Below are 14,308 nucleotides of genomic sequence, written 5' to 3'. Positions count from 1 at the left end.
CACGTCAGGAATGGGGGAGGGGGGGTTAGGAATCAGTGCTTCCACAGCACATGCTGTACTGACCGTCAGTACTAACAATCATCAAGGATACACGCTTCTCTTACTGCTGTGATCTGGGCTATACAAAGTGTGGATTGAACAAGCTTAAACCAAGAGAAAACATTATTGTGTAGTAAAGTAGTAGAAGTCCAGTTTGGTTGTGAGAGGTGTGTTATAATCAAAGAACTGGAATAACCCACTGTGAAGATAAATCACAGTTTTTGGACGAAGGAGGAGTTTATAATACATATATTTTCTCTCAGAAACAAATCGCTCTGTTTGTGGATTTCCTGTTAGCTTGATTAGTTACTGAGACTCTGTTAGCTTGACTCTGTTAGCTTCATTACTGAGGCTCTGCCCTGTGGAATCGTTAAGTTAGGGGGAGAAATCAATCTGGAGATCTGAACTCTTCTTCCCACGATGGACAGGGATGTTGATATTGAAATAAACTGGAAGCAGCAGTGGGAAGACAACCAGGTGTTGGAGCAGGTAAAAAGCTACTCTTTGAAAGTCTTCTTTGTTGTCCTCTACAGTCTCATCCTGGTGACTGGAGTTGTGGGAAATGTGGTCACAGTGCGTGTGACCCGGGTGCTGTCGCATAACGGCTATCTTCAGAGGAGCGTGACGGATCACATGGTGTCGCTGGCGTGTTCCGACCTCCTGATACTGATCATCGGGATACCTGTGGATGTCTACTTCACCCTCACCTTCCCGTTCAGCACCATGCAAAGCAAAGTTTCCTGTCAATTCTACATGTTCTTGCACCAAATGTGCAGCTACGCCACCATCCTGAATTTGGCGACCCTGAGCTTCGAGCGCTACATGGCGATATGCCACCCGTTCAGGTTCAAGGCACTGACGGCACGCTTGGCATCTTACCTCATCGCCTTAGCCTGGGTGACGTCTGTACTGGTGGCGCTGCCATATACGTTCACCATGGGGACGATGGACTTTACCTTTCAGCTGGAGGAGGGGCCTGTTGAACTGAGGTACTGCACCATTCAGCAGGGTCGCTGGAGAATGTTCCAGGGTAGTGTCTTGGGGGCGTTTATCGTATACATGGTGGTGCTGGTGTCGGTGGGGGTCATGTGTTGGCGGATGATCCTGGTCCTACAGAAACCCATGGGCCCCATGGGGGGAGGGGCCAATGGAGCAGAGGGCACGCCCAAGCACGAGAGTTTAAGGGTGAAGACCGCCCGCAAGCAGACCATCCTGTTTCTGGGTAGGTTATTTTTGTAATCCCCTCCATCTCCTCCAGAAACAACATGAATAAATAAAACGTGATCAGCCTCTGCCTCTTTCTCTCCCCCCTCTCTCCCCCCTCTTTCTCTTCCCCTGCCTCTTTCTCTGCTCCCTCTCTCTTCCTCTGGCTCTTTCTCTGCTCCCTCTCTCTTCCTCTGTCTCTTTCCTCCCGCTTGCTCTCTTCCTCTGCCTTCTTCTCTCCCTCTCTCTGTTCCTCTGCCTCCTTCTCTGCACCCTCTCTCTCCTCCTCTGCCCCATCTCCCCTGCTCCCTGACCACCCCCCCCCCTCCCCTCACAGGACTGATCGTAGGAGCTCTGGCTGTGTGCTGGATGCCCACCCAAGTGATCCGGCTGTTGGTGATCGCTTCTCCCAAATGGTTAATTGCCAACCTCCACTCCATGATGGATGCCAGCACTGTGGCGATCATCTTCTTCTACCTCAGCTCTGTCATCAACCCCTTCCTCTACAACATCTCCTCCCCACAGTTCAGACAGGTGACCCGAATGACAATAATGATAATAATTATTATTATATATAATAATTATATATGAATGGAATGGACTTTTATTGTCATTGCTACAGTACAGGTACCAAACAACGAAATTTAGGAGGGGTGGCTCCCCTGGTGTTAGGAAAGGGAAAAAAAAAACACTTTCAAAAAAATAAAATAAAGGCTATGTACACTATCCACTGTACTATACTGTACAGATAGACGACTGGGGTTGTCATATTGCACAATAGTATTGTTTCACGTTATTTAAAGTGTCACAGTTTGCAGGCTTGAAATGTACATGCATTGTTTCACGTTATTTAAAGTGTCACAGTTTGCAGGCTTGAAATGTACATGTTTGTGCCTCAGCACTACACCTGATTTTTTCAGTCCAGCAGCTGCCATACAATCCGTCCAGACTGTCCAGGGCCCAGAACTTAGGTCTTTGCTGTGTTCAGGGCCTGGACGGCCCTGTGGTAGAAGCTGTTCTTCAGTCTGTTTGTCTTAGCGGCCAGGGTCCTGAACCGCCTTTTCGAGGGCAGCCTGGTAAAGTGTTCGTACCCAGGGTGGGTCGGGTCCCTGGAGATCTTGGAGGCCTTCCTGAGACAGCGTGTGTTGTACAGCTCTTCCAGAGAGGGGAGGGGGGCGCCGGTGATCTTCTGTGCTGTTCTCACGACTCTCTGTAGCGCATTTCTCTCCGCTGTTGTGCAGCTGGAGAACCAGTTGCAGATGCCGTAGGTGAGGATGCTCTCCACTGCGCCGCGGTAGAAGGTCACCAGTATCTCCTGCTTGCTGTGTTCCTTCCTGAGGACTCTCAGGGTGTATAGCCGCTGTTGTGCCCTCTTGATGGTGCCTTTTGTGTTGTCCTTCCAGGTCAGGTCATCCCGCATGTGCATCCCCAGGAATCGGAGGGTTGAGACTCTCTCCACGCTCTCTCCGTCGATGAGCAGGGTCTGGATCTCGGACTTTTTCCTCCTGAAGTCTACGATGATTTCCTGGGTCTTTGACTTGTTCAGCAGCAGGTTGTTAACCTTGCACAGCTTGCTCAGTTGCTCTACCTCATCCCTGTACGCCGCCTCGTCCCCCCCCGAGATGCATCCCACCACGGTGGTGTCGTCTGCAAACTTTACGATGGAGTTGCTGGGGTGGACGGGGGTGAAGTCGTAGGTGTAGAGGTTGTAGAGGATGGGGCTTAGCACGCAGCCCTGGGGGGTCCCAGTGCTGAGTCTGAGGGCTGTGGAGGTGTGGGGGCCCACCCACACCCTCTGGGGGCGGTCGGTCAGGAAGTCCTTGATCCACGCACATATAGAGTGTGATAGACCCAGGTCTAGTAGTTTGGTCACTAGCCTGTCTGGAAGGATGGTGTTGAAGGCGGAGCTGAAGTCCACGAAGAGCAGTCTCGCGTAGCTGTTTCCCCTCTCCAGGTGGGATAGAGTGGCGTGGAGAGTCGTCGCGATGGCGTCCTCTGTGGACCTGTGGGCTCTGTAGGCGAACTGGTATGGATCCAGGTTGGGCGGGAGGCGTGTGAGTATGTGGGCCCGGACTAGTTTCTCGAAGCACTTCATGATGATTGGTGTGAGTGCCACCGGGCGGTAGTCGTTTAGGCAGCTCACCGTACTTTTCTTCGGGACTGGGATGATAGTTGAGGTTTTCAGGCAGGGTGGGATGGTGGCCTGGGACAGGGACTGGTTAAAGATGTTGGTGAAAACCCCGGCCAGCTGGTCGGCGCAGTCTCTCAGCACCCGTCCCAAGACGCCATCCGGCCCCGAGGCTTTCCTGGGGTCCACCGCCTTCAGTACGCGTCTCACTTCATGCTCTGTGAGGGTGAGGCTGCTGAGAGCTGGAGAGAGTGGTGTTTGTGTTGCGGTTACCTCCGTTCGCCCCTCGTCGAACCGGGCGTAGAAGGTGTTCAGCTTTCCCGCCAGCAGGGGGTCGTCCTCTGCGGCTGTGAGCCTGCTGGCTCTGAAGTTTGTCATCTGCTGAACCCCCTGCCACATCCGCCTGGAGTCGTTGCTCAGGAGGCATTCCTCAATCTTCTCTCTGTGGTCTGCCTTGGCCGCTTTGATTCCGCGCTTTAGGTTGGCCCTGGTGGAGCTGTACAGCGGTGTGCTCTTCCCTGCGAAGAAGGCGTTGTCCCTCTCGTTGATCAGTTTTTGGACCTTCCCAGTCATCCATGGCTTCGTGTTGGGGTAGACCCGGACCCGTTTGTCCACGGTGACTGAGTTGGTGCAGTTCACTATGTGGTTCAGAACCGACGACGTGTACTGTTCCAGGTCCTCATGCTCATATTCCTGCCATAGGGTGTCATTTAGGCAGATCTGCAGTGGAGCGGACCCTTCTGGCCAGGTTCTGACAGTCTTAGTGGTGATATATGATTATATATGACAATATATAATTGTATATTTACAATTATAGTGGGGGGGTAGTGGTGGTCTAGTGGATAGTGAGTTGGACTTGGGATCGGAAGGTTGTGAGTTCAAATCCCGCCTGAAGCCACACCACTACTAGTGTGCCCTTGGGTAAGGCACTTCAGTTACTCCAGGGGGGAATGTCCCTGTAATTCGTAATTGTAAGTCGCTTTGGATAAAAGCGTCTGCTAAATGGCAAAATTATTAATTAAAATTACAATAAAAATAACAATAATAATTATAATAATATTATTATTATTATTATTATTAAACATTTGTAAAGCACTTTTCACTGATATTGTTGCTACAGAGCAAAGAAAATTTATGAATAATAATAATAATTTAAAAAACCAACATGGTTTAAATTAATCCTTGTTTAGGCTTAATCATAATTTTAATCCTGGATTAGTTAAACCGAGTTTAAACCAAGATTAAAGTATGATTAATTCATTTTCAGTATCCGCCATCTTGGATTCAGACGAAATGCAAAATAAATTCAAGATGTAGGCTAGATAAATATGGCCCTGAATGAATTAGAGCTAGCGTCTCGCACTTAAATAGCATTAAGGTATAACAGGCTCACTAGTCTATATTGGCATGGCTATTTTATATTAAAAAACCTGCTAGCATGCTAATTTATTAAAGCATGCTATTTATTAATTTAACTCCAAAAAGATAAGTGTATAATGGGATGTAGCAATAAACTTGTTTTTGATTCTGATATTTTACATTCACTACTTGGCCGCTATGATTCTGAATATAACAGCACTTTTCACATTGATAGAAACGAAATGCAAGGTGGTAGAAATTGGGGGACGATGGCTCAATGTCATGCATTGAGTCTAAAATAAAACAGGGAGCAGTTGTTATCAATCTACCCTGTACCATTAGCACTATTCCACACAACTGACAATTTTCCATTACACAAAATATAACTGTACCCGTGTCTATGTTTATTTTTTATTTTTTTTATTTCCTCTTCCAAGAGGTGCAATATGAACCTGTAAATCAGGTATAATGCAGTGTTAATTTGAGAGAGTATGTGTAAAAAGGACAGGACATTGTATCTGAAATATATACCAGACCCTATAATATGAACAGCTAAATCAATCACATTCTTTGGTTGGTGTATTCATATTTATTATTCATATTGGTTTGAAGATGGTTCTAAATACTGTACAATCCATGTAAATAGTAGACATGCAGCCCCCAAGAACTGGGAGGGCGTTTGAGAGTTCCTCTCACTTACATGCTTGATAGCTGGTCTAACCTTCCCATTGAGGTATATGACAGTAAACAGTATTTTGTAAAGCTATATCATTGGGAAAACTCACTATTGAATTATTCACTTATTACATCACTATAAAATTATAGCACTATACAATTATTATGACAATTAAAATCATAATCCATCATAAACCATTTGCAAGTAATTTTTCGGTTTTTACAGATTGGAAGCTTTCAAATGATGTCACATACATTGAAAAAAATAATCAAGATAACAGGCGTATTTGAATGTTGGTGCACCTCAAGAATGGGAATGGGACAGAATGGGAGAAAAGTGACTCTGATCAAACCACAACAACAAAGGATGCTAACATCTAGCGGCTAACAGTGATCGCTACGGACGTCTGACTGGATTTTTATAACATCACAACATGTTGAGAGAACATCGACATGCTAAAAACACATAACTACACATAATTAGATGAACACACAGTCCTTGCTTTTGAACACGTCCTTTGAACAAGTCATTATCACTGTTATATTATATTGAGTGGGTACTTTAAAACTTCAAGTTATGTGTTATGAAAAACAAAAAACAGATATTGTTGACACAATAAGTTTCACTTTCATTTTTCGACCACTTCGAGTCAGCGGGTGGTTTGCGGTTTCACCAGCGGGCGTGTGTTTGACATGCAGCCATGTTGTCATTGAAACTGAAATAAACCTAACATAAATCTCCTCCAGGGGTGGATAAATAAATATAATTGCTGATCCGGGTTCAAACAATTTAAACCACGTTGGTGCAACCCAGCCTATGACGTTGAAAGAAGCAATCTGGGATGGGTACATACAGTGACCTGCATAAGTAACGAGACAGTGAACTTTTTGTTTTTGTTTTGCTCTTCACTCAAACACTTACGTATGAGGTTAACGTTCACATCCACAGCTTTTATTAGATGGTATTTACGCTTGTTTATGCATAGTCAGGGTAACTATTATTACTACTACTACTACTACTACTACTACTACTACTACTACTACTACTACTACTACTACTACTACTACTACTACTACTACTACTACTACTACTACTACTATTTCAGGGTAACTCAAAACTAATCGTTGAGATTTATAAAATGTATCCAATGTTCAAATTAACAGTAACAGACTTATCTCCTGAACAGGTGTTCCTTCAGGTTCTGCGCTGTCGTCTCACCATCCAACACATCAACAAACGGACCCTGAGGCCTGAGGCGAACTCCAAGGGACAGACCATGATCCCAAGGAGTTCCACTGCCCCCCCCCCCCCCCCCCACCACCAACACTGCCCCCCCCACCACCAACACTGCCCCCCCACCACAGACCCTGATCCTCAGACCCAGTCGTCTTCTACTCCCCTGCCCAGGAGCTCCAGTTTGAATCAGACTTGATTCTGGACCTACCTGATGAATACTCATTATGATGTTTTTGTTGACTAGCATAACTTCATAACTTCATCATGTTGATTATAGCCAGAACTGAATCATGATGGTCCTTGTCGATACTAATACTCAAGCTCCACCTTGACTCCCTCCTAAAGATCTCTTCATCCCCACTACCCCTGAGTACAGTTCATCTACTGTAAAGAATAAAAAGTAATCCTTTCTTCTTGTAGCATGACTGCAGTGACTGCAAATGGCTCCTGGTCCTAGCATAGATTTGTTTTCGTATGATGACTAATGGATTGATGATTCACTTACCTTAGACAAATGTACTTGTTGTAAGTCCCTTTGGATAAAGGCGTCTGCTAAATGTCAAAAATGTAAATGTAAATGTAAGTGAACCGAAGGAGAGCAATAGCAAGGTGTACTAAAAAACAAAAACAGCTTTAAAATGTTCAAAATCCAGCTTATATTGATTGAGTTACTATTTTATTATGAATCCTTTATTTAACCAGGGTATTCATATTGAGACAGTAGCCTCTTTTTCAAATGAGCCCTGACCAAGAAAAGCAGCACTTAATTAAAAAGACACCACATGCCCCGCGGTGGTGTAGCGGTCTACGCACTGGCCGCTAGTGCATGCTGCCCACCGGGGCCGGGGTTCGTATCCCGGCTCGCCAGATCCAGATATGGCCGAGGCACACGGGAAGCGGCATATTGGCCGGCCGCTTCCGAGGGGGGTATAGGAGTATTTCTGGACTAGGATCCGTCGCGCAACACCGCCCCCTGGGTGCCGGAATAACGGTACTGGGCTCGAGGAGCCAGTCAGCCTAGTCTGCCTGGCGCCCTCCTCTGGGACTGCCGGCCACGGGGTCGTGCGGCGGATCCTATGCAATAGGCAGGGGATAATTGGATGCTAAATTGGGTTAAATTGGCTACCAAATTGGGTGAAAAAGGGATAAAATCTGAAAAACAAATTTATAAAAAATAAAAAAAAGACACCACATACAGTATAAAACATACAATATACAACAGAAAATAACAACAGAAACGGTGAGCAGATACCCTAACCACATAGATAACCTAAGCACATTTGCATGTATGATTCAAAGTCTCTGTAACATGCAGTTTAAAGTCAAAGAGTGGAATGTTAGGTTTAAACTTTTTCTGAAGTATTCCACGTTGATGGAGCATTGTAACAGAATGCGTTTTTCCCAAGTTCAGATCTAACATTTGGCACATTAAAGAGAATGCTGTTATTAGACCTGAGGTTATATCTACTGTTTACTGCCATTGAGAAAAACTGATAAGTAAGATGGTAATAATCCAATCATTGCTTTATGAATGAAAATAAACCAGTGATGCTGTCTACGTATTGATAGTGGTGGCCAACCAGAGAAAACTGTATAAGTTGCAATGATGTGTGGAGTACCCAGCCATAGTTATGAAACGTAATGCAGAATGATAGACAGACTCTAGTGGGCGCAACACAGACTTTGCAGCATGCATATAAAGAATGTCACCATAATCAAGCACAGATAAAACCGTGGCTGCAATAATGTCCTTTCTCGCTTTTAAAATAAAACAAGACTTATTTCTAAAATAAAAGCCTAGCTTAGCTCTAAGTTTCTTAACCAAGTTATCTACATGAGGACTAAAATAAATATTTTCATCCAATAAAACCCTCAAATATTTATAGCACGATACTCTCTCTATTTCTTGTCTTTGTAAGGTAATAATTGGAGACTCAGGTTGTGCATTTTTAGAAAGAGTGAACAGCATATATTTGTTTTTTGGGGAATTTAACACTAATTTTAACTTCAACCACTTTTTCTGTAAAACTATAAAAGCCTCCTGAAGTTTCTCTAACGCCTCACGCAGAGAAGTGCAGTAAATAATGGTGTCATCCGCATAGAGGTGCACATCAGCATTTACCTGTGTGCAAATGTCATTTACATAGATTATAAATAATAATGGCCCAAGAATGGAGCCTTGTGGAACTCTGAAGTTCCACCTACTCTGATGTAATACTAATTAATTAATTTAAATTTTGCCATTTAGCAGACGCTTTTAATCCAAAGTGACTTACAATTACGAATTACAGGGACATTACCCCTGGAGTAACTGAGGGCTAAGTGCCTTACTCAAGGGCACACTAGTAGTGATGTGGTTTTCAGGCGGGACTTGAACTCACAACCTTCCGATCACAAGTCCAACTCACTAATAATAATAATTAATAATTCATTGGATTTATATAGCGCTTTTCCGAGGCTCAAAGACGCTGACAATATGGGAAGAACGGAAAACACAGAAACAACAAGCAACAGATAACATGAGCACATAGAACACAGAGTTAACGAACGGGGAAGGTTGTATGCATGTCCAGGGGGGGGGGCGGGGGTGGCAGGGATGGGGGAGATGGCTAGGGGTAGGGGAGGCTGTAGGCGTGGGAGAACAGGTAGGTTTTGAGGTGGGATTTAAAAGTGAGGAGTGAGGGTGAGTCTCTGAGTGGTTGAGGGAGAGAGTTCCAGAGGCGGGGTGCAGCTCGTGAAAAGGCACGGTGACCGAAGCCTTTGAGTTTTGAGGGTGGGACAGTGAGGGGAACAATGGATGAGGATCGGAGGGTACGGGTAGGGCGGTGGGGGAGAAGGAGGTCAGTCAGGTAAGGGGGGGCCAGGCTATGGAGGGCTTTGTATGTGAGGATGAGGACTTTGAATTGAATACGTTCTTTGATGGGGAGCCAGTGGAGAGAGTGGAGGACAGGAGTGATGTGGTCACGGGAGCGGGTGTTTGAGAGGAGGCGTGCAGCAGAGTTTTGGACCATCTGGAGTCTATGGAGGGAGCGGGAGGTGATGCCGGTGAGTAGGGAGTTGCAGTAGTCGAGGCGGGAGGAGATGAAGGCGTGGATGAGGGATTCAGCAGCGGGGGGGGAGAGGCAGTGTCTGATTTTTGCAATGTTTCGGAGGTGGAAGTAGGATGTCTTGACAATGGAACTGACGTGGGGATCGAATGAGAGGGTGGGGTCCAGGATGAAGCCGAGGTTGCGAGCCAGGGGGGAGGGGGTGATGGTAGTGTCGTCAATGGTGAGTGTGATGGGTCCGGTTTTATTGAGGGTGGATTTGGTGCCGATGAGGATGACTTCGGTCTTGTCACTGTTCAGTTTGAGGAAGTTGTGTGGAGCCAGGTTTTTATTGCGGAGATGCAGGTTTCGATGTGAGTGAGGGGTGGGTTCTGGGTGGAGTTTGTGGTGATGTAAATCTGTGTGTCATCAGCGTAGCAGTGGAAGTCCAGGTTGAATTGGCGGATGATGTGACCGAGGGGGAGTGTGTAGCAGAGGAAGAGCAGGGGGCCGAGGACTGAGCCTTGTGGGACCCCCTGTGTGACAGAGGAGGAGGAGGAGGTGTGACCGGAGAGGGAGATGAACTGGTGTCTGTTGGTGAGGTAGGAGGTGAGCCAGTCCAGGGCGGTGCCCTCAACACCCAGTTGGCGCAGCCTTTGAAGGAGGATGGAGTGGGACACTGTGTCGAAGGCTGCGCTCAGGTCTAGTAGAACTAGGATGTTGAGGGCACCTGAGTCTGCAGAGGTGAGGAGATCGTTGATTACTTTGACCAGGGCTGTTTCGGTGCTGTGATGTGGGCGGAAGCCAGATTGAAGGGGTTCATACAGTTTGTTGGATTGGAGGTGGGAGTGAAGTTGGGCAGCGACAACGCGCTCTAGGGTTTTGGAGAGGAATGGTAGGTTGGAGATGGGGCGGTAGTTGGAGAGATTGGCTGGGTCAAGAGTGGGCTTTTTGAGAATGGGGGTGACAGCGGCAAGTTTGTAGCTTGAGGGAACGTGGCCTTGGGATAGTGACTGATTGAAGAGGGCAGTGAGGTGGGGGATGAGGGCAGGGAGGCAGGCCTTGGTCAGGGTGGTAGGGAGGGGGTCGAGGGAGCAGGTGGTTGTTTTGGAGGCGGTGATGATAGTAGTGATGAGGGAGGAGTCAATAGGGGAGAAAGTAGTGAGAGGAGTAGGGGGAGGGTAGTCAGGAGGGGGGAAGATGACAGCAGGGGGGGCGGGGGTGGTGGAGTTGGAGATGGAGGCAGTCAGTGAGCTATTGATGTGGGAGATCTTGCTGTTGAATGCGTGGAGAAAGGAGTTGCAGAGGTCAGGGGAGGAAGTTGTGTTGTTGTCCGGGGGTTGGAGTAGTGTCTTGACAGTGGAGAAGAGGGTGCGGGGGTTTCGATTGGAGGTGTTGATGAGGGTGGAGTAGTAGGCAGATTTGGCAGCTTGGAGTGCGTCACGGTAGGAGGAGATATGTTGCTTGTAGACTTCGGCATGGACAGTGAGGTGGGTTCTATTGTGTAGTCGTTCAAGTTGGCGGCCGGTCTGTTTCATGGTGCGTAGTTCAGGGGTGTACCAGGGGGAGGAGGTGGTGAAGGAGACAGTGATGGTTTTCAAGGGGGCCAGTGAGTCAAGGGAGTCAGAGAGAATGGAGTTGAGTAAGGTGGCATAGTCTTCCGGGTTGGTGGGAGTGGAGTCAGTGGGGAGGGCAGAAGATATGGACTGGGATAGAGTGAGTGGGTTGACAGATTTTATGTTACGGAAGGAGATGGTGCGTTTGATGGGGTGGCGCGGTAGGGGCAGGGGGGCAGAGAAGAGGATGCAGTGGTGGTCAGAGAGTGGGAAAGGAAGAGGGTGGGGGTTGGATATGGGTAGGGAGGCAGAGCAGACAAGGTCGAGTGTGTGGCCTTTTACATGGGTGGGGAAGTTGATGTGCTGGGTGAGGTGGAAACAATCAAGGAGAGAGAGGAAATCAGAGGTGAGGTTGGAGTTGGGTTGGTCGACATGGATATTAAAGTCACCGGTGAGTAAGAGACGGGTAGAAAGGGAAGAGGCAATGGTGAGGAGTTCAGAGAGATCAGACAGAAAAGAGGGGCGTGGCCTCGGTGGGCGGTAGAGTAGGAGTGCAGTTATGGAGTTGGGGAGTGAAAAAGCGAGGTATTCGAAGGATGACATGGGTGGGAGGTTGAGGTCCAGTACAGTGACAGTTAGGGTGAGTTTGTGGAGAGCAGCGAGACCACCCCCTCGCTTGGAGAGGCGGGGTTTAGCGATGTAGGTGTAATTAGGGGGGGTGGCCTGGTTGAGTGAGTAGTAGTCCGAGGGTTGCTGCCAGGTTTCAGTGAGGAGAAGTATGTCCAGGTTGTTGTCCAGTATCAGTTCAGATATGACAGGGGATTTGTTGGAGAGAGAGCGAGTGTTCAATAGTGCAAGGGAGATGGATGGGGGAGCAGGAGGGAGAGAGCGGAGGTTTGAGGGGTCGGCGGTGCGGTGTGGGGTGATGACAGGTGAGCGAGAGTTAGTCCAAAATGAGGGGATGTTTGTGCCTTCAGGGTGGTGTAGAGTCCGGTGTCGATGTTGCTGGGAGCCTCGGTGGATGTAGCGGTGGCGGCGGAGAATGCCTGCCTTGGTGGCGGCGGTGGCAGCAGCAGCAGTGAGGCGATGGTTATGGTTCAGTGAGTGAAGGTCAGTGGCAGTATAGGTGAGTATGGTGGGCGGGGGTCCAGGGCAAAACGATAGGAGCAGCAGGAGGGTGAGTCCAAGTTGGAGATGAAACCAGAGTACAGGTGGGAGCAGTTCAGTGGATAGGTTGGGAGTGGCTAGTAGTTGGTGGGCAGTGAGTTGTGTAAACATGGCAGTGGACCAAAGTGACAGCGTGGTGTTGTTGTTGTTGTTGTTGTTGTTGTCATCTGTATTGCCAGCCTGGGACTGAACCCACGCGGCCGGCCAGCCTAACCGTGCCATGCCAGCGACCAAAACCTGCAGTAGTGAGTGAAGGCCACTAGACCACCACTACCCCTAATACTATCACATATAACACATTGAAATCTACTTGTGAGATAGTTTTTAAACCACCCAATAGCATTTGTAGATAACCCAATTTTATTTAGACATTGTAACAGAATATTATGGTCAACTGTGTCAAACGCTTTGGAAAGGGCAACAAATATTGCAGCACATTACTTTTTACAGTCAATAGCACTGACAACATCATTAATCACATGGACATCACCAAATGCTGGGTTTCCTCCTTTGCGATGCTTTACCAGGCCTTTACTGCAACTGTCTTCACTTGTTGTTTGTTTGTAGGTCTTTATGCCTACATTTTTGTCTTCAGCAAGTGGAATGCATTAAGGCTGGGCACTCCATTAAGACTACTCTCCTTGCTGTAATGTCGGCCCTCCACTCTGCTCAAGCTTCCTCCCACTCCTCTGTTCTCATTCTCCTGGACCTGTCTGCTGCCTTCGACACAGTAAACCACCAGATCCTTCTCTCCATTGTCTCAGAACTGGGCATCTCTGGCACTGAACACTCCTGGTTTGCTTCCTACCTGGCGGGTCGCTCCTACCTTAACAAGACTGAGCTACTCTTCCTCCCTGGGAAAGCCTGTCCTCTCCAAGACTTCTCCCTCACAGTGGAAAACTCTACTTTAACCTCCTCCCAGACAGCCAAGAACCTTGGTGTGATCCTGGACAATCGTCTATGCTGTGCAGAGAACATCGCAGCAACAGCACGCTCCTGCGGATTCTTTCTCTACAATATCAGAAGGATACGTCCATTCCTCACCAGAAGAAGCGCATCTCTTGACCCAGTCATTGGTCATCTCCTGCCTTGACTACTGCAACACACTCCTTGCTGGGCTGCCCTCTGCCATCAGATCTCTGCAGCTCATCCAGAATGGTGCCACCCGTCTCGTGTTCAACCTCCCCAAATTATCACAACTCACATCAGTTTCAAGACCCTGGTGCTCGCCTACAGGGCAGCAAAAGGGACAGCTCCTTCCTACCTGCAAGCAATGGTCACCCCCCAAACTTCAGCTCGTTTACTCTGCTCCTCCACTTCTGCTGGTTGACTGGCCCCACCACCTCCACGCCAACTCGGCAGTCTCGCTGCCCGGTCTCGTCTCTTCACTGCACTGGCTCCCCGCTGGTGGAACGAGCTTCCCACTGCTGTCAGAACTCCCTATCTTCCGTCTGAGACTGAAGACCCACCTCAGGCTCCCATTCAGGCTACACCTTAACTGCTCCTCCTGAGACATCTCTACTACCCCCCTGCACTGTGTCTCCTGAGACACCTGCTTCCCCCCTACTGTTTCTTCTGAGATTTTTACTATCCCATTGTACTGTTTATCCATGTCTACCATAAAAAAAAGAACATTTCAAAAAGATAAAACGACTACTACCAATGGCTGCTGGCCTGAGCTAGATTACTTTTCCTGCTACGACTGGCAGATTAATGTTTAACTTACTTAGTCAAATGTATTGATTGGAAATTGCTTTGGAATAAGACGTCTGCCAAATGCCAAAAATGTTAATGTAAATGTAAATGTAAAGATATCAAAGAGCTGTAATTCCTAAACCCTTCCTTACATTTTGAAGTGAATACCCTCAAATTAAAACTGAGTGTCTGCACCTTAAGCCCATATTCATTATATAACTGT

General features: G+C 47.5%; 1 protein-coding gene across 1 annotated transcript; it reads left to right on the top strand.

Annotated features, from left to right (window-relative positions):
• Positions 1-459: 459 nt before the first annotated feature.
• Positions 460-6,837, top strand: LOC308162590 (G-protein coupled receptor 39-like; the record flags this gene model as incomplete). The annotated part of the gene is made up of 3 exons (XM_080536735.1): positions 460-1,261; positions 1,580-1,776; positions 6,592-6,837. The coding sequence occupies 3 exons, from the start codon at positions 460-462 to the stop codon at positions 6,835-6,837; spliced, it is 1,245 nt and encodes a 414-aa protein (XP_080392861.1).
• Positions 6,838-14,308: the final 7,471 nt, after the last annotated feature.

Source organism: Nansenia antarctica (genome assembly GCF_963989245.1).
Source record: "Nansenia antarctica genome assembly, chromosome: 7".
NCBI classification, from domain to species: domain Eukaryota; kingdom Metazoa; phylum Chordata; class Actinopteri; order Argentiniformes; family Microstomatidae; genus Nansenia; species Nansenia antarctica.
Note: the sequence above shows the minus strand (reverse complement) of the source record. Positions and strands in the feature narration are given on the sequence as shown.